Genomic DNA, 25,192 nt, shown 5'->3' with positions numbered 1-25,192 from the left:
TTACTTTGTAAAATATCTTTAATCAGCACCCTGACTAGTGCTGTCATTTATAATTAAGGAGGTAAATGGCAGGTGCAGCATTAATTAGTGAAACTGAAGTCTCTGTGCAAGACATGCAGTCATACCAACTTAATGCTTTCTAGGAAGAGAAATGATTGCTCACAGCTTTGTTGTACCACAGACTTGACTGGGTAAGACCATGCCAAGAAAGAGGGGCCTTTACAATCTTGTATTGCCAGACTAATTTTTTAAGCTCTTCCTTCTAAAGCCAGGAATAGGAAAAGCCTAAGCCACCCTCAGAGTCTGTGCTTCTGCCTTACAAATGACAGAGGGCAGGGGCAGAGGGACAGGTCAAGGGACAGGCAAAGTGGTTCTCTTACCTGAAAAGATTTTCCCAGCTAACTAAGAAACTGGCTAACACAACATCTGGAGAAATACCCACATCCATAGTGCAAAAACAGAGCAACTGCCTTTGCAATCCCTTCCCTGGATATAAGACCACCAGTCCCAAAATCATCCTCATAACAATTCTGCGATTGCCACCTGAAGAGGTTGTGGGTTTTTTGGAGAAGGCTCACAGTCTGTGAGTTAAATCCCTTTTAAAACTGCAGAGGTTGTTTTGGCTTGAAGGACTTCTGAAAGGTAGCCTTACAGCTATTTACAAATCTTTAGGGCGTGCACATTCAGCATGAAGTCCAACCAGACAGGTAACACTTCCAAAGCAGTGGCTGCCCTCAGCACCAGCAGTGCTGGGTCATGAGCAGACCACAGCCCAGGGTGGTGATCCACCATCTCCCTGTTCACCTGTTCTGCAGAGTCCCCAGGCACCACCCTTCATAAAAACAAGGGCACTGGGTGAGGCTGAAGTAATTACAGTGTTTGTGGTCACATTTGTAAACTAATATTCTGCTCCTCGGCAAGTAAAAGCCATCAATGTTGGCTTTGGCCAAACTGACACTGCAGCTTGGAAGGAGCCAAGGAGCTCCACTTTTGCATTACTTCATGGCAAAAGTAATGCCAGAATCCTTTCAGACTGACACATTACCCAAGCTACGCTTTGAAAACAACTCAAACATGAGTTTTTCAGAAGTGAAAGTACAACAGTGCATCAAACAATACACTAATAGAGTAGCAGTAAAATAGTAGCAAAGAGCCTTCTGCATTACTTTCAAGAGAATCTATGCATTTCTGCCTAAATTCACATCACAGATTCCCACATCTGCCTGAAATAGAAAGCAACAAACACCTGGCAAAGCAACTCCACCCTGCACTATGAACTAGAAGACCAGCTGTAGACCTCAGTAAAATACCAACCTCACAAATACCACCCAAGGCTTTGAATTGATTTGTGCTTCAGGGATGTTAAATGACTTTTTCTTCAGTGGGGGGATAGTGCCTTCCACGTGCACAAAGTAAGCCCTTCCAAGGCAAACTATAGTAGACAAACTGCAGTGGAGGGAGGCAAACTTATTTGTGTTTTTCTTTCAGGGCTAATTTTGAATTAAAATTGAGTCTTCTGGGAAGGAACACAATCCCTGGCTGTGTGCAGTACCCTCTGCCAACCAACTTATGAAGCAGAACTGCTACTGACTCAGAAATGAGTTATTCATCCATCCTCCTTCTGACAAGCAGAAAAAGTACATGACCACGGCCGACAGAAGAGAAAACAAGATTCAAACAGAGGAATTCAAGAAGGGTAAAGAGAAGCATTTAGGAAACAATGATGCTGTGATAAAGACCATTTGTTATACTCTGTAAGAAGACACAATGACAATAAACCACTTTTAAACAGGCTTGTAATTCTGTAAATGGACAGGTAACAAGTGCAGCACAAACAAATCAAAAAGGCCACTAGTTATAAACACCACGATGTTTTCTTTGAGAAGGCAAAATGAGATGCTGGCATTTCAATCAAAATAATATTTTTAAGCTTTTTTTAGGTTAGGCATAACCAGTGTGGGTACGAAACAGCTGATTTGAACCAGCAGAAGAGAACTTAGGGGGAGGAAAAAACTTTGTCTGTAAGTGGGAACAAGCATCACGAGGGAACAGACTTCAGAGAGTGCACGTGGGGGCTACAGAACCTGCACTCCCAGGCAGGTGCAGCTCTCAGGTAAAATATTTCAGACAGCAGTATTCACATTTTTACACCATCACAATTTCAGTTCCCAGGCAGGTCTGAGACAGCAATATTCATACAAACTCTCTGACAAGACAGGAGCCATGCCCTGCCATATGGTCTGGCACAGTTCAGCACAAGGGATTGCTTACAACTGTTTTCCTTTCCCCAAAAATTAGCACTGAAATATAAGTGATAGCTTCAATTAGAAGAGAAGCAGCCTGTCAAAATATTAGATTAGAAGTAATCCAATGTTCTGAGACAATGTAGACAACACAAAAAATTACAGTTTGGTAGAGGGTGTAAACACAATTAAGACTGAGAAAATAAACAAACACATACGTAAATCAATTCCTCCGCTATTATGGCATTGTGCAATATTTACTACCAAGGTGGATAGAGAGATGTTTATGGCATACTCATGGAATAGAAGTAAAATAACATTCCCCAGTCTGTGAGTTCATATAAAAAGGTATCCAAGAGGTTACCTTCTGCCATTCAAAAAGCTTCATTAGCTAAGGCTGCTGCAAACCAGTAAAGCAGCCTGAAAAAGCCTGCTTTATTATTTAATTTGTTTGGGCTTAACACAAGATAATGACTTTTCTTTATGGTTCACCTTCTCTCAAAGATACCATGAGATCCATGGGTTCCAATTCCAAAGGTGTTATTTTCCAAGTGGTGGTGGATCATTTGGTGTCATATGATCAATACCAACTGATCCTGTTTTGCATTCTTGTATGTACGTGTCACTACAATTCACACTGCATGATGTGGTGGGATCTGATTAAATGCTAAAGCATTGCAGCCCTACAGACAGTTACTTGGATACATTGGAATGCAGTTAAAAGACAGGTCTTACTTTCCCATCCAAACAGCATAGCTTTCAGGGAGTTGTGGAACAAAAAGGATGGATCTTCCAGTATCAACATCTACTGCTCCAAAGCAGCCTGCTTCAGTTACTCCAAAAGTCCAGTGAAAGTAAGATTCCTAGGTTAAAACAAATAAATTCTTAGAAGAAAAACCTCACTTCTACCAGCTCTAAAAATACACTAAAGTACATAATAATTCCTACTTCCACGTATCTGGAAGAGGTCTCTCTTGCTTTTGGAGGGGCAGAAGTGGTTTAGGTCTAAACCTTTTCAGACTGATTAGTTTTAGGTTAGAATAATACAAATCTCTCTGTTGGGATTTGGAAAGGATCAGAGGTTAATAAACCACTCTAAGAAATAAACAGGTTAACTCAGCACAGTAAACACACATCACACATTAAAATACATTCTTCCAATCTAGAAGATGGGAATGTATGATCAGGCAGAAATAATCACGTCACAAGAGACAAAGCAAAAGCAGAGTGCAGCTTCAGTGGGTTGTGAAGGCAGAGTGCAGCTTCAGTGGGTTGTGAAGGCAGAGTGCTGAAGTGAAAACCCAACCTTCCCCAGGGAAGAGGAAGCTGCATTAGGAACAGCCTTTAGCCAATTGTTATATGAACAACAAGCAAGGAAAACAACCAAACACCTAACACTACAGAAATTAATTTTGGTAAGGACAGACATATGCTCTAGTACCCTGAAAGGTGCATCTCCTCTAATCCAGACTAATGACAACATTAAAATATGTGCTATCTGAATTAGAATTTACTGGGTTTGTTTCTTCAAAGCATAAACCAGCTCAATTAAATTCACAAAACAAAGTGCTGTAGCAGTCACACAGAGTATGGGACGTGCATAATTAGAGTTCTGTTACGCCAACATCCCCAGAACTTGTTAAGTCCTGCTTGTGACAGAACACATGGAACCTTAACAAAGAATCTAATTTGACAAAACACATGTTGTAAATTTCAAGATATATATGCTGCTTTGTGGAATATACTATTTATAAAAACACAAAATATGCTTTTCTATTAATTAATTCAGCTTAGGCTCACTGTAACACATTTCATTACGGAAAGAAGGTTGCTTTTCAGGTCACAGACAAGACTAAAAAAATGAAGAAATATTCCATTGCTGTCTTCAAGATTAGATTTAAACAGTGATGAGCAGTAAGGCCTTCAACAGGTTTAGCCCCCTTAAACCAGATAATGAGCACTAAAGCACTGAAAGAGAGAGTAACTAAAAGCTGAAGAGGCAATGTGATAAAGAAGCCAATTTATTTAAGTGGAGCAAGACAATGCACAGCTGGAAGATAAAGGGAGAATAATTTAAAATCAATTTTAAATTCATGCAGTTGAAGAAAGTTTCTTAATTTGATTTGAAGTTTTGACCCAGCTCTTACCTGGCGAAACACAATACCAGTGTCAGTACAGTATCTCTGGGTTTCTTCCCCACCCTGCAGCAGAACAACTGAATTCTTCTGCACATCCTTGTTCTGTCTCAGGCGTTCACACAGGCGTCTTCTGTTCAAGGCAAAGAGTGCTAAAGGCACTCTCAGGGTCTCATTCCCCAGCCAAAAGGAGGGTCTAGAAGAGATTTTTTTTTTAATTGACAATTAATGGAAGACAAAGACAGTGGTTAACACAGTTCAGATGCACAGTGTCCATTCCTTCAGTTTAGCTCAGCTCTACAAACAACAGGCTGATCACTCACAGAGGAGAGATGTTTCATACGAGCATCTGCTAAAGAGACAACCAAACACTGCTCACACAAGTACCAGAGGAAAAAGATGGCAAGAGGAGACGAGGCTGGCTGCAGCTGCAGCCCACAGCATCTCACTCCTTACTTTCTTTAGGTACAGCAACACGAAGTTACCTGCAGAAAGCTACTACAGCCTGTGTCAGCTGGGGAAGGGCAAAGTAGGAGAGAAGAAAAGGAGTTCTGGGTTTCTGAAAACTGAATTAGAAGGTCACACTAAGTCTGGCAAACTTCACCAAGTCCTTCTGGGAAACATTCCGTAGCTGAAACAGGGACTGGGGAGAAAAGATGATGGACAGCAGATGCAGGACAACAGCACTTCCCATGCTCACACAGCACCTGCACATTTCTTTTCTACATTCGTGTGTTTATTCCTGCATGCACAGAAGCAGCTTCAGCGGGTCACTGAAGTCAAACCACAGGAGCATGTCTTGTGTAGCAGTGGCCTCCTGCTACACATCACCACCCGCCCCTAAGGCAGCACAAATGTGCTGACACAGCCTGAAAAGTTTCTGGAGGATTGTACTCAACAGAGCTGCAACCGGAAACAGCTTAAGATACAGTTCAAAAGCAGAGAGCTCGCTGTTATTAAGTAATTTAAGGTGTTCAAACTACTACAAGAATATGTTGCTGAGTCGTTCAGATTTGTTACAGGCCTATAAATGCACTTTTTGGAGCTTTACCAGTACAAACACAACAGCTTTTGTAGGATATTGGGGTGGGGAGGAGGAGTTCAATCAGATGATGAGAGAAGAATTAAAGAGCAATCCTGTTGGGGTTTTTGTTGTTGTTTTTATGCTTAGTATAGCAAAGCTGTGCTTTGGAGCTTCAGTATTACAGATGAATACTGCTTTATCAATAAAATACTATGAATTAAGTCCAGTTTATCCCTCTACCTCAGCTTCTTGAAGACTTAGTGGCTGGATGGAGGTTTTCTACCCCATATGCTTCTAAGAGGAGATGACAGAAAGGTGCAGTCGAATTGTTACTGAGTTAAGGTGACAAGAAATGAACCAACCACCAAGGGACTTAACCTTAGGGGAGCAGAGCTCCACTTCTTAATCATTATATAGCTTCCATAAGCAATCTGAAAGTAACCTTTGGTTTATAGCTGCATGACCTCCTGAGAGACTTTATCAACCTCAGAAATGTAAACCCTATAATTTCCTACTGCAGACACAGCATAAAAGAGCTAATAAAATATTTTATTTTACTTGTTTATAACTACTTGATATAACAGCATAAGTAATTTTAGAAGGTGAAAGACTGCTCTTGCTAATCCAATTTGCAAACTATCTGCTTAGGAGTTCAGCTGATGGTGCATAAAACCTAAATGTGTTTAGTTTTGTTCTTTCCCATACGCACCTGACAACCCAGCACCAAGGCAGGTGATCATTACAAGGGCTGCAGATTACCTATTGCAGCACAGCAGCATAGCCTGGAAGCACAGCATTAACTTTCATTTTGGGGTACCCATGCCTGCAGAAAGGAGGAAGCAAGTTCATACAATCCTAGCAAAAGCTACTTCAAGTTTTAAATCAGAGAGCGAACCTTAAACTAAAAATAGGCAAGGCTTTTCAGGTACAAAGGTGTGGCTCAGTAACTCAGCAGTGCACAAGAGGCCGAAAATGCTGTTATCCAAACATGATCATCCTCTGGAGTTACAACATGCAGGGGCCTAGAAATCGTGTGCTCATCTTATGGGACATTCATAAAAGGGATGAGAGAACATCATCAGATACCCTTGTGCCATATGTTGCTCTCAGATCTTTGTACCTGCTGACAAAAAAAAAAAAAAAAAAGAGGCAGAGGTTGTAGCACAACCTGTCTCATGTTTTGCTTCAAAGGAAGAAAAAAAGTCACCTTCCTTGCAATTTTACCCACTTCACAAGTTTGAGATCTTTTTCTGTGATTTAAAAAAAAAAAAAAAAAAAGAAAAGAAAACAAGAGAATTCTGACCTCTCTCCTCCAGGCCTATTCCTACATCCTAGAGCTCATAGGAAGCTGCTACAAAGTACAAAGGCACAATTTCATCTCCCTTAAGTCTACTATTAATGCTTTTATTACACGTAAAACCTTTGACGATCAAAATGAGACTCAAGGAGAAATAATTACGCCAGGCAGCAATTCCTACTGGTAGCCTCACTAAGCCACTCTAAGCATGCCTTTTACTGGGACCTTGATGCTAGAGCTGAAATGCATTCTGGTGCAAAATGGTGGCTTTCTGCACATTTCCCCTAAGCCCACTGCAAAAGCGTGTTCTTCCTCGGGCATAGCAGATCACACTTTCCCCTTCTGAATATGATGCCACAATACTAATCCACAGCACAGTGTGGCCTCTGCAGCTGTTCCAGACTGGCACAGGTTTTTTAGGGGCATGGCCTTGGTCTCTGTTTTAAGGCTGCTGCAGCAGTCACAGTGGCTGAGCATGCTGGACCCCACAGCAAGGGCTGCAGGACCTGAGGGCTGGGCTGAGTCTTGCTGTAAATCCTGCTCTGTTGCTCAGGTTCTCTGCTGAGCACTCGTGTTAATTCATACCTTGGACAGCACAGGCTTGCCAGGCAACACAACTCATTTCACAGTGGAAATTCTGCGAAGAAAATCAGCTAAGTGTCAGAGAGAAGATTCAGCTTAGCAAACTTCGCTTCCTCCACAGCTTTTGTTCTCTCTTTCCTCCTGCAAGCACCCAGGTACCCAACTGAGGGCACCCTCATGGATGCACTGTCAGCACTGGCAGGACACCCACAGGTGCTGCTTTGCCTGCAGAGATTGTGTCACTAGACACACAAGAACCAAGCATGAGCTTTCCACAGCTTACACAGAGAGCTCTTTTCAGAGACGAGACTGAGAGAGGAACTCAAGTCTTACAAGAAAGAGTAGGGCTGTACACCCGGCTTTCCACCACAAATAATTTGGGAAGGGAACTCTCACAGTACTCAAGATCCCAAGAAAAAAAACTTCACACTGAGGGCTGGCTGTGTAACCCCCTGTGGTAAGTGGGTAGGTGTCTGAACTGCCTCACACACGTATCAACCCTGCAAAAACACGTGCAGTTACAGTGTGAGCAGTGAAAAAGTGTGTTATTTGCCTGGTAACAATACTGCCACAAAACTCTATCTAGAGAAGGAACTACAAGCTTTCCCTGTTGGGCCATGATCTCTAATCACTCAGCTTTATCACACAAGACACACAAACCACAGAACTTTGGGTTTGGGTTGGAAGGGACCTAAAGACCATCTTAGCCCCAAACTCCTGCCACACTCAGGGACACCTCCTACTAGACCAGGCTAAGCAAGGCCTTATCCAGCCTGGCTTTGAGCACTGCCAGGGCTGGGGCATCCACAACCTCCCTGGGCAAACTGTGCAACATCTTCACCACCGTCACAGTAAAGAACTTCTTCCTAATATCTAGCCGAAATTTCCCCTCTTTCAGTTTGTGCCCATTACTCCCTGTCCTATCACTACAATTCCTAATGAAGAGTCTCCCTCCAGCTTCCCTGTAGGGCCCTTCAGATACTGGAAGGTGCTGTGAGGTCTCCACGCAACCTTCTCCTCTCCAGGCTGAACAGCCCCAGCTTTCTCAGCTTGTCTCCTTAGGGGAGGTGCTCCCACCCTCTGATCAACTTTGTGGCCTCCTCTGGACTTGCCCCCACAGAATTATCAGCACTGAATCCACTGGCTGGTCCTTCAAGGTCGGTTTCCAAGGATTCCAGCATCTCCAGCCACAAACAATTAAGAGCTCTCCTGCAGAGTTGCACATTTGATAACTAAATGTATTTGATACAAGCACTGCTTTGTGCTGCAGGCCTCCAGGAAGCTTCTGCAAATAAGCCTTAGTCAGCATCACAAGTGGCTACTTGCAAAACCAGGACAGGACAAGAGAAGCTCAGGTTCCTCCTTTTCTCTGGTCTGGTACCAGCATTAACCCACTGCTCAGTCTGGTAAAGGCCTCCCACAGTAGCTGACAGTTTCCTGCAGGCTGCCACACATAATTTTTATGATCATTTAGGCCCAGGCTCACAGAAGAGCTCTTTTATTTTACTACAGTGGAAGTGACTAGGAAGTGGCTAGGAACATTAAACTACATCTGTTTCTTTAAGGGATATTTTTTCTTTTGCCCAGAACCGCTGATTTTCAATGCTTATTTCACGAGTTTTATACCTTTAGAGAGCTTACATTTTGGCACTGTATGATCCATCTAACATTTTGGATTTGTTGCAATGCAACCACCAGAACACACTGGTAACCGAAAACCCCTATTTTATTTCTGGTTTTCCTACCATTTTTCAGTTAACCTTTTGTACTTCTGGTTCTTTTCAGCAGAAAATTCATGGAACAGCCACTTTTCTTCTACTGAGGTCCTGCAGACAGGATCCAGATTTCAGTGAAGATGAGAAACCACTGAAACTACTTTTCAATGAGTTATCGCTTGTTTGTTTACTGGGCCTTACTTATTTGTTTGTTTTGAGTAACAGATTTACCAACATTAGCCAGAAGCCTTGACAATTTCCAGTGCTGTTTTCACACAAAACACCTGAAGCTCCAGAGGCCTATACACTTAACAGCAGCACAAGCACAAGCAAACAGGCAATATAATGAAACAGGAAAAGCAATTAGTGCTTTCCAAGATGTGAAATGGATATTTTCTTCACGGCAAACTCCGTGCTCCTTGTGCCGTCGGCTGTGGAAGTCCCAGCGCCGCTCGGTGTGCCCCCCACGCCCCAGCCCCGCTCGATCCAGGGATGCAGGAGCATCCCTGCCCAGGGAACGCTCGATCCAGGGATGCAGGAGCATCCCTGCCCAGGGAACGCTCGATCCAGGGATGCAGGAGCATCCCTGCCCAGGGAACGCTCGATCCAGGAATGTAGGAGCATCCCTGCCCAGGGAACGCTCGATCCAGGGATGCAGGAGCATCCCTGCCCAGGGAACGCCCGGTCAGCGCTGGGGGAAACCCGGGCCAGGAGGGGACCCCACCGGGAGCGACCTGTCCCCAAAGAAACGTCAGAGCCCAGCCCCAGCCCGACCCGGTTTTGGCAGCCACGAGAAGTTACCCCCTCCTTTTGATACAGTCTTTAATGGCACCTTCTTACAGCACTGGAAGGAATGGCTGGAGGCCCCTCGTGCTGTGCAACCCAAGCCATCTTTAAGCACCACTTCCAAACCTACCAGAACTTAAAGGATAACCCACGGCTGGGGAGGAGGCGCTGCGAGCCGACCCGGCGGGGCAGGGGGAGGCCCGTGGGACCCTGCACAGCTCTCCCCGCCCCGCCCAGACCCCGAAATCCTTTCGGGGACCCGCCGCTCCAGCGCGCTCAGCCCGGCCTGCCTTGCAGGCTGCCCGGCCACAGCCAGTGCCGCGCCGGCCGGGGCACCCCCGGCCCGTCCTCACCCCTTGCGAGACCCCGCGGGGCCGGGCCGGGCCGGGAGCAGGGAGAGGGGACAGGGAGAGGGGACAGGGTAGGGGCAGGGCAGGGCAGGGCAGGGCAGAGCGCACTCACCCCGCCGCCGCAGCCATGTTCGCTCCACGGCGTCGCTGTCACGTGGCGGCCGCTCCGCCCCGGCACGGCGAGAGGAGCCGGGAGTGAGGGGCGGGCCGGGGGCTGGCCCGGCCCGGGCGGGCACGGACACGGACAGGGGCACGGACACGGACACGGACACGGACACGGACACGGACACGGACACGGATACGGGCACGGGCACGGACAGGGGCACGGGCACGGACACGGACACGGGCACGGACACGGACACGGACATGGACACAGCGCTCAGACCCCCACGGGCCGGCAACGCTGTGACCCCCGGGACCGCCCCACCGCTCTGTGCCCGGGGACCGACACTCCACGCTGCACCCCCGGGCCCGGCGGGCAGGGAGGCACCGCTCTGTGCCCCGGGGCTGACAGACACACCGCTCTGACCGCCCGGGTGGGCACGGACACGGGCACGGACACGGACACGGACACGGAGACACAGCTCTGTGCCCCGGGACTGACAGACACACCGCTCTGTCTCCCAGGGCCGGGCACAGACACACCGCTCTGGCCACCCGAGTGGGCACGGACGCGGTCACGGACACAGCGCTCTGTCCCCAGGGCTGACACCCCGCTCTGTCCCCGGGCACGGACACACCGCTCCGACCCCCGGGCACGGACACTTCGTTTTGTCCCCCAGGGCTGACACAGCGCTCTGTCCCCAGGGCTGACACCCCGCTCTGTCCCCGGGCACGGACACATCGCTCTGACCCGCCTTCAGGCACAGGTCCGTGAGGGGACAGGCCGGGGCTCCCTGTTCTGGACGGGTGGCATCCTTCGGGGCGCTCTGCAGCGGCCCCGACCCCTCGCCTCGTGCGCTGGCTCCTTGTACACCAAAAAACTACAGTGATTGAAGCCAAGGGCTGCCTAATGTAGATACAGCCCCTCACAGGGATTGCTGTCTCACCACAGGACCTCCCCTAAACAAAGAGTTGCTCAAAAACCCGTTTAATGCACAGCTCTGCTGTAGCCCCTGGAAGAGAGGCTTTCCCCCTGCATGTTGAGAGGAGGAGGTGTTTCACGGCAGCCTTCGGGCATGGTGTGCTGGAGCCATCACCAGCCCTTGGGCTCTGCTGTGTTTCGCTCCTGTTCACATAGATTTCTTCAGAACTTGAAATGACTTGTTCTCGCCTCAAAATTATAAGATTTACCTGAAGAAACCATCATAGGCCAGGGTTCATGTGCCCCAGTAACTCATACAGCCACAAAAGCAAATACCCAGGAGCATGAAATACCAGATAAGGAGTCAGAGATTGGAGCTCTGCTCTGTGACCTGAATACAGTGCCTGCTGCTCTGTGCCTCGATAAAGCAGCGATAAGGACAGCTCTGAGCTGGCAGGTACCCCTCCCTCCCTGGAAAGAAAGCCTGAGTCCTCGCTCTGCTGCTGCTGCTCAGCAGTGCCACTGCTCTGTTGGTCTGGCACTGATCTCAAAAGAAAGTGCTGTGATACGTGAAATATTTGGCTACTGCACGTGGAGGGGTCTGCTTCCACCACAGAGCTCAGGAACGACAGGAATGCAGGGCAGTGAGAAGAAAGGGCAGAGAACGATCATAAAATACATGCAGCTTCAAGTTCACGTTTGTTATGACAGATCAGTGCACTAAGAAACATAATAAAACGTAATTAAAATCCTTTTTTTGATTGGCCAAATTGCCCTCTAGAAGTTGGGAGAAAACTGCAGCTACTCAGGCACAGCTGGCTCTGAAGTGGTGTGTGAAAGCTGCAGGGCAGGCACAAGCAAAGATTGATTTCAGGAAGTCTGGACAGGAGCATGTAAATTAATAAAATTAGAAAAGCCAAGTGGTGATCCTCTAGGTCTTTATGTTTTTATGTCCAAGGGTCAGAGACCCTTAGTACAAAATATATAGTGAAATAATCAAAAGCTTCTTTCATGAACTGCATATTTGACAAGTAACAATACTTATTTTGGGCTCCAGATTCATGGATAAAGCCCCCTTTTAGACATAATTGATAAGCTGTTGAATTTCAAGAAACTTCCTTCCGTTTATGTAGCCTGAAAAAAAATTAAATTAATGTGAACTGTAGCAAAATATTTTACCACTTTAAGTTCCCTAATGGTGCTCCCTTCTGCTTAGGCTCCAGCAGAATCACTGGGAGGAGGCAGGGAAGCTCACTTTGCTTTTCCTTCTCCTATCAGGAACAGAGAGAAAAGACTAAAGCCTTCAAGGCACTCTTCCAAATACTGTCATTAGTGGCTTTGGGCATTTATCCTTCCCTGCTCCCCTTTGCTACCCCTACACTTGCCCTCTGTAGTGAATGTTGTAGTATCTGATCTCTGAAATGGGTTTCCTCAGTCCTGTTTATTTCAATTTCCTCATCTCTTTCCCTTGGTCATTTAACCTGCCTTCTAAAAACAATCACCAGATTTAGAAGTTGCCTGCAGAGTATTAAATCTCAGCAGAAAATAAGACTACATTCATTGGGGGTGGGGAGCAGGGGTAATTTTGTTTTATGTTGATTATTACCTAAAATATCCTGTTCTCCTGTGTCAGGATTTGAAATAACGAAACTTCTGCACTGTGCACAAATGAAACTCATTTGCAAGGAGGTTAAACTGGCAGCCAGCTGAAATGCCAGCCACAGGAATGATACTGGCTGCCAGACTGGGAGCAAGACCAGCTTTATTGCACACATAGATAATTCTGATTCTCTCTGCACTGCATTTGACTCTGCAACTGAGATAATGCAGGGGTAGACCTTAATATCTGAGAGGCTAGTTTAGAGCAGTTCCCTCCACACCAAGGTTTGACTGTCACTTATCTCCCAGCAGGACTCCACTCTGTGATCGAGAACATCCTCCCTCATGCTGAAGGCCGGATTTTGCACCTGTGGCAACTTCAGAATTCCCACTGTAGCTGTTTGGACGTACAAGAGATGCAACCCTGCAGCAAGTGATGTGATGGCACAGGATTCTGCACTGGCCACCTATATTTTAACTGTTCATACTGCTGTCCAGCCAGGATCCAAAGAGTTCAGCACCATCAGTGCTGAGTGCTTCTGTTATCCTAGCTGAAAAGAAATAATGTTCTGTCAATAAACCTTCCTTTTATTGTATGAAAATTACACGACTGTTGTGAATACAGGGCAAGGCCTGTTCCTCTGGTTTTAGAGTACAATAGATGAAAATCCAAAGTTAGCAGGGGCAGATCCAGTCCAAATACAAACTGGGGGAAAAGGAAGGATGCAGCTGTGGTCAAGCACATGCCAGGTCACAGCATGTGCCAGGAGAGCATCACCTCTCCCTTCTGCCCTTCAGCCCAGGTTAGGTGTCAAAAGAAGAGCTAAATACACTCTGACTGCTGCATTTATAAATACACTCCCTCCTGCTTTGGTGAAATGGAGTTGTTGAGAGCCCAAATCATCAGGATCACAGAGCCACGCTGAGAACACGGGACCACAGCAGGAAATCTTGAGCTGCCAATACCATGATATGAAGTGGGGAACAGGGTCTAATACCGGGTGACTGGAGTCACCCTCCCTTTCCTGGATATATGATTTCACTACAAGTTTCAACTGATTTCCTAAATATCTAGAAAGCTTCCATATTATATGTACCACCACAAAAAGAGAAATAATGGGAAATGCTGATTTATCAGCACAGAATTTTTTCTGAGTTCAATTTGATCTGTGTTTCTGCTGAATATTCCTCAAAAGTTTTGGAAGGTAGAACTGGCTGAATGTAGCTGGCTGAAGTGCTCTGTGACCTTCTTCACTTGCATGGGGGAGCACTGGCCAAGCAAAGAACAGACAGATTTTGTAGGTATATGAGTAAAAGTATTTTATACATTATAGGATCAGCTGTTAGTCCAAAGTAATTACATAGTTTGCTATGTTAAAATGTGTGAATACTCTGGGGTTTTTTAATAGAACCACTACACAGGTACCCCTAGCTGCCTTTGTTTGATACAATGGCCACAAGTCTTTAATGTGGAATTGAGATTACAAGGTCCCTTCAAAGTAACAGATTGAACAAAAGCATCTGCCTTTGGCATTTTCATCATGAAACAATTTTGAGTAAATTTTCCCTGAAGCACTAAATGTATACTGCTGTATTGATCTTTTGGATCTTGAAATAAAAGTGTGATTTTCCCAAAGCCTGCTTGAACTAAATTATTATAAAAGACAAGAAAGGTAAAGCATTACATTGCCTCATTACTCTCACCATTGACTTTCACTTCAGATTAAGAAAATCCAGTATATTCAAAATGTGCCCACCAAGTCTGAGGGAGCTTCTCCAGCTATTGATTGTTCTTCAGAAAATTTTATAATTTTTGAGACATTAGGTTTGTGGTTTTTTTAGGTTCCTTAGTATAGACTGTAATTGTTTCATTTAAATCAGTCTGCCCACCAGTATTTATAAGTTGCTGCCACAGAAACTACTATCTCATCAAAATATATTAAAACAGCACTATCAAACTGCTTGGAAGACTTCTTTTTTGTGGGGGGGTTGGTTTATCAGGTTTATTTAAGAATTAGTGGCCAACGTGCTGTTCTTTGTCATGTTTCTCTAATATCTCTGGCAGCTTGAAAGAATCAATTTTTGTATATTGCAGCATATTGGTTTGCTTCAATAAAAGGAGAGTTCTGAATGATTTGCAGCCTGTTTGCTCATATATTGTGTTTCTTGCTAACCCACGGGCCAGGAAGGCACAGATTTTGTCTGCCTGTTTGTCCTTTGCACAGTGCCCAGCACCATGGCTCCTTTTGTTGTGTGCCCTTGTAGTGCATGAGAAATGTGCTGTGTGATGTGAGTGCAGTTCAGTCATGGCTAATTGCCAGGTATCAGAGATAAGCCACTATCCTGTGTTTCCTTTTTTATAACTGTTACTAGTTAGAATGATAAATGGATATTTTTGTTCCTTCTAGGTAAGTTTTAACGAATGTACTGTAGTGACATTTTGCAACGGCAGGTTTAGGACATGAATGTGGGAAGAATCACTGCAGCCACCACCCCAACATTATCACTGAAGGCACTGGAGACACCACATCTGGGAACAAAGTTCCTTTGCGTTACTCATGATTTATTTCCGCAGCATTTCTCACTTTCAAATGCACAGCCTCTTTCTACAAAGAGAGTGGCCCACTGGCTGTATTTTGACAGGCACAACCAAAGGTGCTTTGCACCATCTTGTAGAGAAGTGTGGGAAGAGGCTGACGAAGCTTCTGTACTGTGTTAGAGAAAATTTCTCTAGCCTGCCTATATGGACATATGACCATTTGTACAATGGGAAAGCATCACTTCTCATGCAAGTTCTCTGTGGTACCACAAATATACCTCAACCCTTGCAATACACTGTACAGTTATAATACAGAACATGTTTACAAATATTATTTTTTTTTATTACTGTCTGCATAATATACTCTCCACCCAGTGCATAACAAATCCCCAAACAAGCTTATAATATGCTTATGTAAATAATTTCTCAAAAGATTAATACCTTCAGGTTTTTGCAGATTATGATCCATATCTTCACACTGATTTGAAGTCAGATTTCCCACCTTTTTGGTAAGAAAATCCTCCTTAATTATTGTTTATATAGAATGCATTTTCCACTCTGAGATCTCGCATTAAAATTTTAAGCCACAGGTTTATCAAGATCTGCGTTTTGTTGATGGTGAAGAAATTGCTTTCTCTTACACAGATGTATAAGAATTGTCTGAAATGAGTTCTTTCAGGCTTTGCAGAGGCAACATTTCTTTTTTTTCTGCTTGAAACAGTCCTACCCTCCTTGCTAGGAAAGCAGGACATGCCTCTTGTGATGCTGCCCTCTAATGCTGGGAACCATCGCTCCCGCAGCTCTGCCTCTCCCGTGCTCCGTGGTGTGACAACAGCCGGTGCAGGGATGGCAGCGAGGTTGCCATGGAGCCATGTCTGCCACCACAGGAACTCGGTGGTGCAGCCATTCCCGGCCAAAAGTCATCAGTGCTCCTGCCCCAAAGTGTCTCCCAGGGTTGGCCCTCAGTGCCAACTGCAGATGATGAGATAAATAACTTCCTTTTCCTACAAGCCACTCAGCTAATCTCCTCTGCATTTGATTGGAAATTTAACCCTGCTGGCTCCTGCCTTCAATTCAAACCCCCAAAAACCCAAGTGATAAGCAACTGACCATCAGATTATTTAATCACATCTTATGTCCTGGGACTGCAGCACTGCTTCAGTTTGGTCAGACCACTTGCACTACCCAGTGTCCAAAGCCCACTCCCACGAGCAAGCTTTAACCTGGGATCTTAGGAAGGAACAGGGGGATTGTGTAATAACATCTTAGAGGAAAGAGAAGATGAAGAACAAGAGCTTGTGAATCAGGGAATTCAATTACCTTTTGATCTGTAAAAAATGGCTATTTTACACAACTGCTGTCTCCTCAAAAGACAACACACAGTCTCTCTCCAGGCCTTGCAAACTGTGCCAAAAGCACAAAGTTCACTAAGGGTGTTATCCATCTCTTTGCCTTTTAATGAATCAACTGACTAACACCTAATTTTTAAATGGGTCATACTTACAGGCATTTTTCAAAACTGACCAGTTTGATAAGAGTGTGACTCAGTTTCTTGCAGAGACAGCTCTCTTTTGCAGTGAGCACCTGTCCTGCAGTACCTTGTGCTGGCACATCCCTGCACAAGTCACACTGGGCCCAGTTATCTACAGAGTGACTTGGATGCACATGTGGAAATTAGGTTCAAGGAGACTGAAAGTGGGCAACAAAACTGATATTTACAGTCACCCTCTTCTGCTGCCTAGCCTCTAAATTCAAATCTCACTGTCTGTTTTTAACCTCGCAGTTGTGGATGTGGAGGTGATGGTTATTTGCCCTCTCAAAAGGGGTGTTTTGCTAAACCACCCTTTGGTTCTGCACAGGTTTAAACTATTGTGAGGACAGCTTCACTCGGTTCCCATCAGCACTAGCAGTGCTAACGTCGTTTGTGCTAAGGAGATTCAGAAAGGCAGCTCAAAGAATGTGTGTGGTTTAGCTCTGTGTGTGTGTGGTTATTTCCAAGCATCCTGTGTTTCAGGTGGCATCTGTCTGCATCCTTGAAAAGGAAAAGGCTCATACAATTTCACTAATGTGGTGCTACAGCTGTGCCATTTTTTCTGCCTTAAGCCCTGACAGGCGTCTTTGTTTGTTTGTATGCAGGGGCCCTGTTTGAACTGTTGCCTGGTGTCCTTGCTTTGTATGCTGGCAGGAGAGGTGATTTTGTTTTGTTTTGTTTTCATTTTCAGAAAAAGTGGTAACTTTTTTTGCATCTATTACCGTTGGCAGCAATAACTCTTCTAGTCCAGGCTCACATCATATGATGGCCAGAGATAAAGGATTCAGCTTCAGAAAATAATGTGGGTTCTCACTGAGTCCCAGAACTGGGGAGATGCCAAGCAGCAGCAAAGTGCAGGCTCCACCCTGGGATGCTGCTGTCAGCAGGCAGCCTGCTCTCCTGCAGCCCCAGCTTCCTTCTCAGTGATAACATTTAGGGGTTTACCCTGAATATCAGGAGGTATAAAGCAGGAGCAATCCAGAACAGTTCCAGTATTAAATGTGACATGACAGTGCTAATTTAGAACCTGGCCTTGTGCATTTACTTCCTGTTGATTACATGTTTTAACTGTGCAGCACCCCTTTTGTGATACCACCTTTCCTCTTGTGTGGAGTAGGGGCAGAAAAGGAACAACACTGCTGCTTTCCCAAGGAGTAATTTTCACTTGTTTCCAAAGAAATAAGGAACAGAGAAGGTGAAACCTCTTCTGGCTCGGGCTTCTTTCTGAAATCCCACCTTGGGGCATTTTGGTACCATCCACCAGCTCATCAGCAGCTCCAGGCTGCACACAGCTCTCCCTCGCTGTGTGAGGTTTTCCCAGTTTCACTTTTCTGAAGTAAGAATGGGAAAACAAATCTCTGAGCCACACCACAAAGCGGGCCCAGTGACAGGCTGACTAATGGTGCTTTGACAACTTCCAATAGATTTTAGAGAGATTAAGGTCTCGTCAGAAATTTGTCAGCAGTAGTTTCGGAAATACTTACAGAAGATTTGCAGAGTTAAGAGCTCTGTGGGTGTTTGCTGTTTGGCTATCTACATAAACAAACAGCTGGTGCAGCTGGAATAAACCCAGCAAAGTTGTTACTAATTTAGATTCTTTGGGCATGTCTCTGCTCCAGGCACAGCAATGACTGTGCTGGAGCATACTGGTACCCCAGCTATTTTTAAACCACCTAGCTTGGTACTGGAGGAAGTTCAGCTACAGTAGCACAGAGCTCATCATGGATTCATTTACCCGGCTTTTTGGCTCAAATATTAGTGCCAACAGGATTAGCTAAACCCTTTCAAAATGAGAAAGAGGAGATACAAAGGACTTGATTCAGCAGCAGTCTGATTCAAAGAGAAAACTCACAGTTGCTCACACTAGGAGCTGTGACAGGCGACATAGATGAAGACAAGAAGCTTAAATTTGCTGTAGTGGACAGCACGGGGGGACAGGGAGCCAGTAAATGCAGTGGCTGCCATGAAGAAGGGTCTGGCCTTTACTGGGAATCCTCTGTGTCACTGCACATGGAAAATGTCACATGGAAAAGAAGGAGACTCCTTGTAATAAAGAGTCACTGGGGTAACTGCAGTATAAGAGGAGGAGGGATTGTGTCTGGACTTGTTTATCTGCAAGGAGCTTTATGTGCTGCAAGAGCTCTGAGTTACTGCTTCTGGAAGGCTTTTCTAACTCCAGTGTCAAAGTTCAGGGACCTCTCCCCCATTCCCAGTGCTAGCTGGCAGAACCACCCCTTTGTAATGATTTCTTATAACAGTGACTTGTTTTATGCATGTGACTCTTGCTCGTTAGGAGCTGGTCAGACAAGCAGGACAGGCAATAGCCCAAGGCAGTCAAATGTTCACTGTGTGATGACTTCTGGCTATGAGGAAGGACAGAGCCCCACTCACCCAATAACCTATTGACCTACCCCTGAGCTGAGATTTATGCTCCTTGCTAGCTTGAGAGGCAGGAAGAATAAAAATGCAATAAACAAAAAATGTAAAATATAAAATGGAAATATCCAGTAAACTTCAGACCTCTACTGCTTGCTGGGGTCGCAATCTGCCAAAGGGGGCTTGCTGAGAAAAGCAGTTTCTTGGAAAAACCTGGCTTCTTGTTGGGAATATTTAGGGCCATGGCTAAGGCACAGATCAGGGCTAGGTCCCCACAAAACTGAAAGTGAAGACTAAGGAGCTGTACATTAAGAAGCCTCCTGAAGTTGTGCCAGCTGAGTCCAAAGGGGACATGAGCAGGAAATGTATCCAGCTATTAAATGGAGAGAAGCACAGTCTTCAGTGCACCCGAGAAGGAGCGAGGAATGTCATTGCCAGGGCACAGCACCAGCCTTGCAGGCTCTAATGAGACAGGCAGGGAAAGGAGAGGGGAGACGTTCAGCGGGAGCAGGCCTCGACCTTGGAACTGAGCCCAAATCCTGCAGCGGGGAGTAATAACGAGAAAGGCGAGATCAAAGGAGACAGCGCTAACGAAGAGGCGAGGCGGCCACGCGAGCACTTACCCAGCACTTGGCTTCCCAGGCCTTTGCTTCACGCCTGACCTCGTGTTCTCCCGGCTCTGCCGCTGTCCTTGCTCAGCTGAGCCTGGCGAGCGGGGACACCCCTTAGCTGAGCTGGTGCAGCACAACTGCACCCAGCACGCCCGCTCGAGGCAGCCACAGCCATTACGTGTGGGTAATTTTTATTACCCAGGGGCACTTCTCTTTTGCATATCCCTAGCTTCAATTTTACTGGAATCGCTTTCTTTTTTTATTGGCCTCTTACATTGTTAGAGTGCCCGTGATTTCCCCAAGGTTAGGTGATGAATGGCAACACATCACACAAAGACAAAATACAGGCGTTTGCCAACTATAAAATGGATTTTTTTCATTTGACACATTTCCTTTTCTTGTGCAACAATGATAAGCAACCTTGATGGGATGAACAGTACAAATAGAAGTTTAACAAGCTCTCTTTGAATCCAGGATCACACAAAACATAGATTACATAAAGATACTGTATTTCTACTAGCATGATGGACCTTCAGAAAATGGAGTAACCATTACAAAGACAATTTCAAACATAATCCACTGGGTTCAGTCCTGCAATTAGTTGTGCCTGGGCAGCCAGCTGAGTCCTTGAGAGCTTCCAGTGACCTCAGCAAAATCAGTGGGGATGTAAAGAGACATAACCTTTAATCTCTACACTGTCAAATGCAGGCTCAAATCCTCAGCAGCTCAGGAGTCCCCTTTTCCCCCTTCTTTTTCCCCAGACCTCTCCCTCAAACCAGGCAGCACAGACACCCACAAGCAGGGAGCCCCTTTCCCTCCCACTCCATCTCTTGTGACCATTTGATAGCAGCAAGAGCTCCCAGCCAACCCCATGCTGGAGGCAGCTTTTGTACAGACAGTATTTTCTGTTCAAACAGGCATTCCCAGCTGCTCCCGGGGAACAGAACATGAATATCATCATTTTCCTGGCTGAAGTTACGTGATCTCAGCCAAGCTTCAATCTGACCAATAGGTCTTTCCTTAAAAAGCCAGGGAAGAAGTAGCAAGCAAGGTGTGGGTGTCCACAGGCAGGTACCTGGTGCTGCACCTGGGGATGGAAGGGGTTCAGGGATGCTCCACAGAAAGACAGCATTGATCCAAACATGGGAACAGAGGTTTCCTCTCAAACACGTGCAGATTGTATGAGCAGCAGGGATATTGCCTGGAAAAAAAACCCAAAACAACCCAATCCTAAAAAAGCACCCCAAAACCAAACAAACCAACCAACCCAAATCAAACAAAAACACCAAACAAAACCGACCAACCAAGCAAACAAAAAAACCAAAACTATCAACTTAAATTCAGATTAGAAAAATAGAGTAAAAGAGAGACAATTTGAGCTATTTTATTATGTCAAATACTTCCAGAAAATCCAGTTATCAAAATCCCCAAGTGAACACTGTTAGGCTCACTGGTCTGAAAGTGAATATTTTGGTGGCAGAATGGTAGGACACGCAAATACCAAGTGCCCCAAACACTCCAGAAGTACTTCTAATCAAATACTACACAGCTACCTATCCATACCTATCCACACCACACTGGAGGGAGAGCAGGTAGCCAATTTTATCCTGCCTTCTTTAGTCCTGGCTGCTGAGGGTGATGAGGTGCCACCTCAGTTCTATCCCCCTCTTTGAAGAACTGATCCCAAGCTCCATGAAGTTCACTGAAAGATTTAACTCACCCAGGGCTTTGGTTGACTCTCCTACTCTAATTTCTCCTTTGACCAGGATGGGAAAAAAGAGATTCTATTGTTTAAAAAAAAAAAAAAAATACCAGAAGAGGAAAAAATCCAGCAGAATAGAATTTCAGAGTATCAAACAAAACTAAGAGGGTTTTAAGGAGGACTAAACAGAAAGCATAAATAACATGTGACCCCAGAAGAGCTTAGAAACGAATTAAACACCTGAACTTTTGAACTCAATCATCCCACTGTACTATTATATAAAGAAATGGCATGATTGATGGACCTGAAATTCACATTTCAAATTTTGCAGATGAGATTAAATTAGAGAAAACATCCAAACCATTTCTAATACCATGGAGGCATTAGATTGACTATCCTCTTGGATTAACAGATGGTAATTGTAGATACATGAAGACTTTTAAGTCTTCAAGCAAAGAACTTGCAGAAGAAATAACTATTATTTGGAAAGGCACTGGAGCAATCTACCTCATAAAAGAGATAAAACTTACAGTGTAATATTGTTAAGGTTTTCAGCCAATGTACATATGAAATGAAAAATAGAGAATCAGATTGCTAAAGGAATAATGGAGAGATAAAAGGAGCGACAGTTTTATTGTGTGAGGCATTGGCTGGATGTCACAGAGACTTCAATCACTGAAATGAAAAAATATTTTCACCATACCACGTAGCAAGCAGAGAAAGAGTAATATAACTGAGGGTGTATTCAGACACAGAGTGTCAAACCTCTGCTATCACTTGGAGAGTCAACACTGAATGAGGCCATTCCACACAGGGAGTTGAGGCTGAGGTGACAACTCCCCAGGTACAGCCAGCTCAGGGAGCACGAGCAGCCAGCCAGCACAACACACCAGGAGTGGCACCTCAGGGCTTTGCCCTGTCCTGCAGATAGTCCTGGACTCACTCCCTCAAGGACTCACAGCTGTGTCTCACAGCATGGGAGCTCTGCAGGATGATTTGCGTACCAGGTAGCACGAAATGTGGAGCAGATGACACAAACACTGTGTGACTCCTTTGCTACGTTTTTTGAGACAAGCTGGAAACGGGAATCCCCAGTGTTTCAGCATTAGGTGGCAAGTGAAAGGGATCCAAATGGAGCAGCTGTAAAATCTCATGACTGATCTAATGTTTCGATGCTTGAAGTAGGCTTTTATATCCAAAGTTCTGCCAATCATAGAGAAATTGCTGACAAAACTATGAAAATCAAAACTAAGGGTTTGAAAATGCGGAGCTTTTCCCTGAGTGATCATAATATTGACAAACAGACAGGTTGGGTGCTACAAATGCACAAGCCTCCCCATACCAGGTGCGAGATTTCTGCTCTTGCCTACACGTACATAACCATGGTTGACTCTCTCACCCACGCTCCCTTGATTAAAACCATTTATTTGAGATTTTCCAAAGTCCTCATAAAAGCAGTATATATGCTGGGTAGTAGTGAAATGATCAAAGTATTTGCAACAGCTACTACCTCTTGTAGCCCTGGAACAATCAATATTAGTTGTGTCTGGCATTACTGTGACAGACCTGTGCTGTGAAAGCTTGAGGAAAGGAAATGTTGGATTGGGCTCTCAGAGCCAACAAGAAACAGATGCCACTCAGCAAAATTTTTTTAATATACAAAATAAAGTCACTTTGTTCACATGTAGCAATCATGAAGAAGTATTATATCTTGGCCCATTTGTCACAAAAATGCTATGCAATTTCCAAACCTCTCCCTACCCTTGGCATTTGCAAAACAGGAAAGTTTTCCACTATTCAGCAGCTTCCACTTAAACTGGGAATCCTCCTGCCAAACTGGTGGCACAGCAGTGCAGGGGCCAAGGGTTTGTGTAGCAGTAAGAGCAGCTTCTCTCACACTGCAAGCTTTGGGAGGTTGAATTTAAGCAGAGCATTTATTTGTCACATGTGGACAAACATGGAACCTGGTGAGAGAGAAAACTAACTGGAAAAGAGCAGCTTAAAATTCTATCCTAATCTTATGGGCCTCAGACAAATCTCCTGAATGTGGGAAATGTGAGTCCAAACCCTTTTTGGGGTGAAGAAATCCCTTTCTTCCTAACCAGCACCAGTTCATAACAGCAGCCTGCTCTGCCTCGTGCCAAGCACAATTGTCGTGACATTCTCGTGACACACCACTCAGAACTATGAAAAGAACAATCAAAACACCTCCTGCTGTCAAATGAACCGTCTCGATTCACTCCAGGACCTGAAAACACTTTTGCCATAGAGTTCCAATGAATAGAGCTTGTTTTTACAAAAACTGTAAATTTTTAGTACTAGCAGATTTGCCACCAAGTCTCATAATAAGAAAACCCAACAAAACAAAGCAAAACAAACCCACCAAACCAAAAACCCCAAACAAACAAAAATCTTAGATGATTGAAACCGATACTTGCTTTCCTGCTGAGTTGCTGATTAAATGCAGGCTTAATACAATTGTCCCCTATAAAACAAACTCAGTCTGGAAAACAGGGAACCTCCTCATCCTGCTTTATTGCTTAAACCAGACCTTCTGGAGACAGTTCTTACTCTGCAAGAAAAACCCTGTTAGCGGTGACAAATAAGACTGAGATCAATGTTTTATTAAGCACAGACTCCTGCTACAACCTGCACAGATTATTTTAAATCACGTCTTTGTGTCTAAATTACAATTTTCATTTGAATAGCATTTCTGGATAGAGAGAGGATTTATTCTCAAGGTCTGGAGTTCCTGTTGGGGTACCAAAAATGTAGCAGGAGCTGTCAAGAAAATACGCGTTCTTTTATTAAATCTATTATCCTGACCAGAGCTCACTTATGAGGCACAGTACTTATACTTGTAGCTATCTTTATTTCCATTTAGATGTGTTCTGTAGCAAAAGCAGCTTTGTCATTCTAGCCACTGCAGTAGCACTGAGGAACTTTTAAAACAGGAGCAGATATAAAGGCTTTAATTATTCCTTCCTCGGCTGCACATTCGCACATTTCTCTCCTGAGAAAACAAAAATTCTGCACATACAGTTGTTTGCAAGCTAATGCTTCAGATACATTTCTGAGTAGAAGTTAATTTGCTTGCACATTTACAGTAAATTTATAGCTAAACCTAAGTTGGGCTGCCTCTGAACAAAGCAGCATGTTGGAGAAATGATAGCCAGCATTGGGTTCTGTGCACTTATGCCCTGCCAGAGGATAACTGGTTATGGGAGTCTGCTCCAAAGGAAGCCATTTCAGATAACAGTGTTCTGAAAAGGTGCACTGATTTCAGAGAGCAAAACCAAGAGATATTTACACTTTTACTTAATTACAAAATGCATCTCAATCACATGCAAAATATTAAGTGTAGCTCACTGCTTGTTTTTTTTTGTTCATTACCAGTATCCAGTTTCTGGTCTCCTGCCACCATGGTGTGACCTGCCCAAGTGGGACAGCTGAAGGAGACTTGCCCACAGAGCAGCTCATCGTGTGGTTTGGAACAGAATCACAGAATCAACCAGGAAAGACCTTCAAGATCATCAAGTCCAATCCCTGATCCAAGCCTGCTGTGGTTCCCAGCCCATGGCACTGATGCCACATCCAGTCTCACCTCAAACACCTCCAGGGACGATGACTCCACCCCCTCCCTGGGCAGCCCCTTCCAATGGCTGAGCATTCTCTCTT

At 44.9% G+C, this 25,192-nt stretch overlaps 1 protein-coding gene across 2 annotated transcripts in view; it reads right to left on the bottom strand.

Moving 5' to 3' along the window:
• The window catches only part of PEPD (peptidase D), a 134,417-nt gene extending 124,111 nt beyond the window's left edge, over positions 1-10,306 (bottom strand). The window contains exons 1-3 of one of the 2 annotated variants that reach the window (XM_050311623.1): positions 10,245-10,306; positions 4,391-4,574; positions 2,979-3,106 (exon numbers count right to left, since the gene is read on the bottom strand). In XM_050311623.1, coding sequence (XP_050167580.1) covers positions 2,979-3,106; positions 4,391-4,574; positions 10,245-10,261 — 329 coding nt within the window. In that variant the 5' untranslated portion in view covers positions 10,262-10,306. The remainder of the gene's footprint in view (positions 1-2,978; positions 3,107-4,390; positions 4,575-10,244) is intronic. The other variant, XM_050311624.1, reaches the window with a different exon arrangement.
• Between the last annotated feature and the right edge of the window lie 14,886 nt (positions 10,307-25,192).

This window comes from Myiozetetes cayanensis, unplaced genomic scaffold (assembly GCF_022539395.1).
Source record: "Myiozetetes cayanensis isolate MyiCay16 unplaced genomic scaffold, myiCay2020 scf16, whole genome shotgun sequence".
Lineage (NCBI taxonomy): Eukaryota > Metazoa > Chordata > Aves > Passeriformes > Tyrannidae > Myiozetetes > Myiozetetes cayanensis.
Note: the sequence above shows the minus strand (reverse complement) of the source record. Positions and strands in the feature narration are given on the sequence as shown.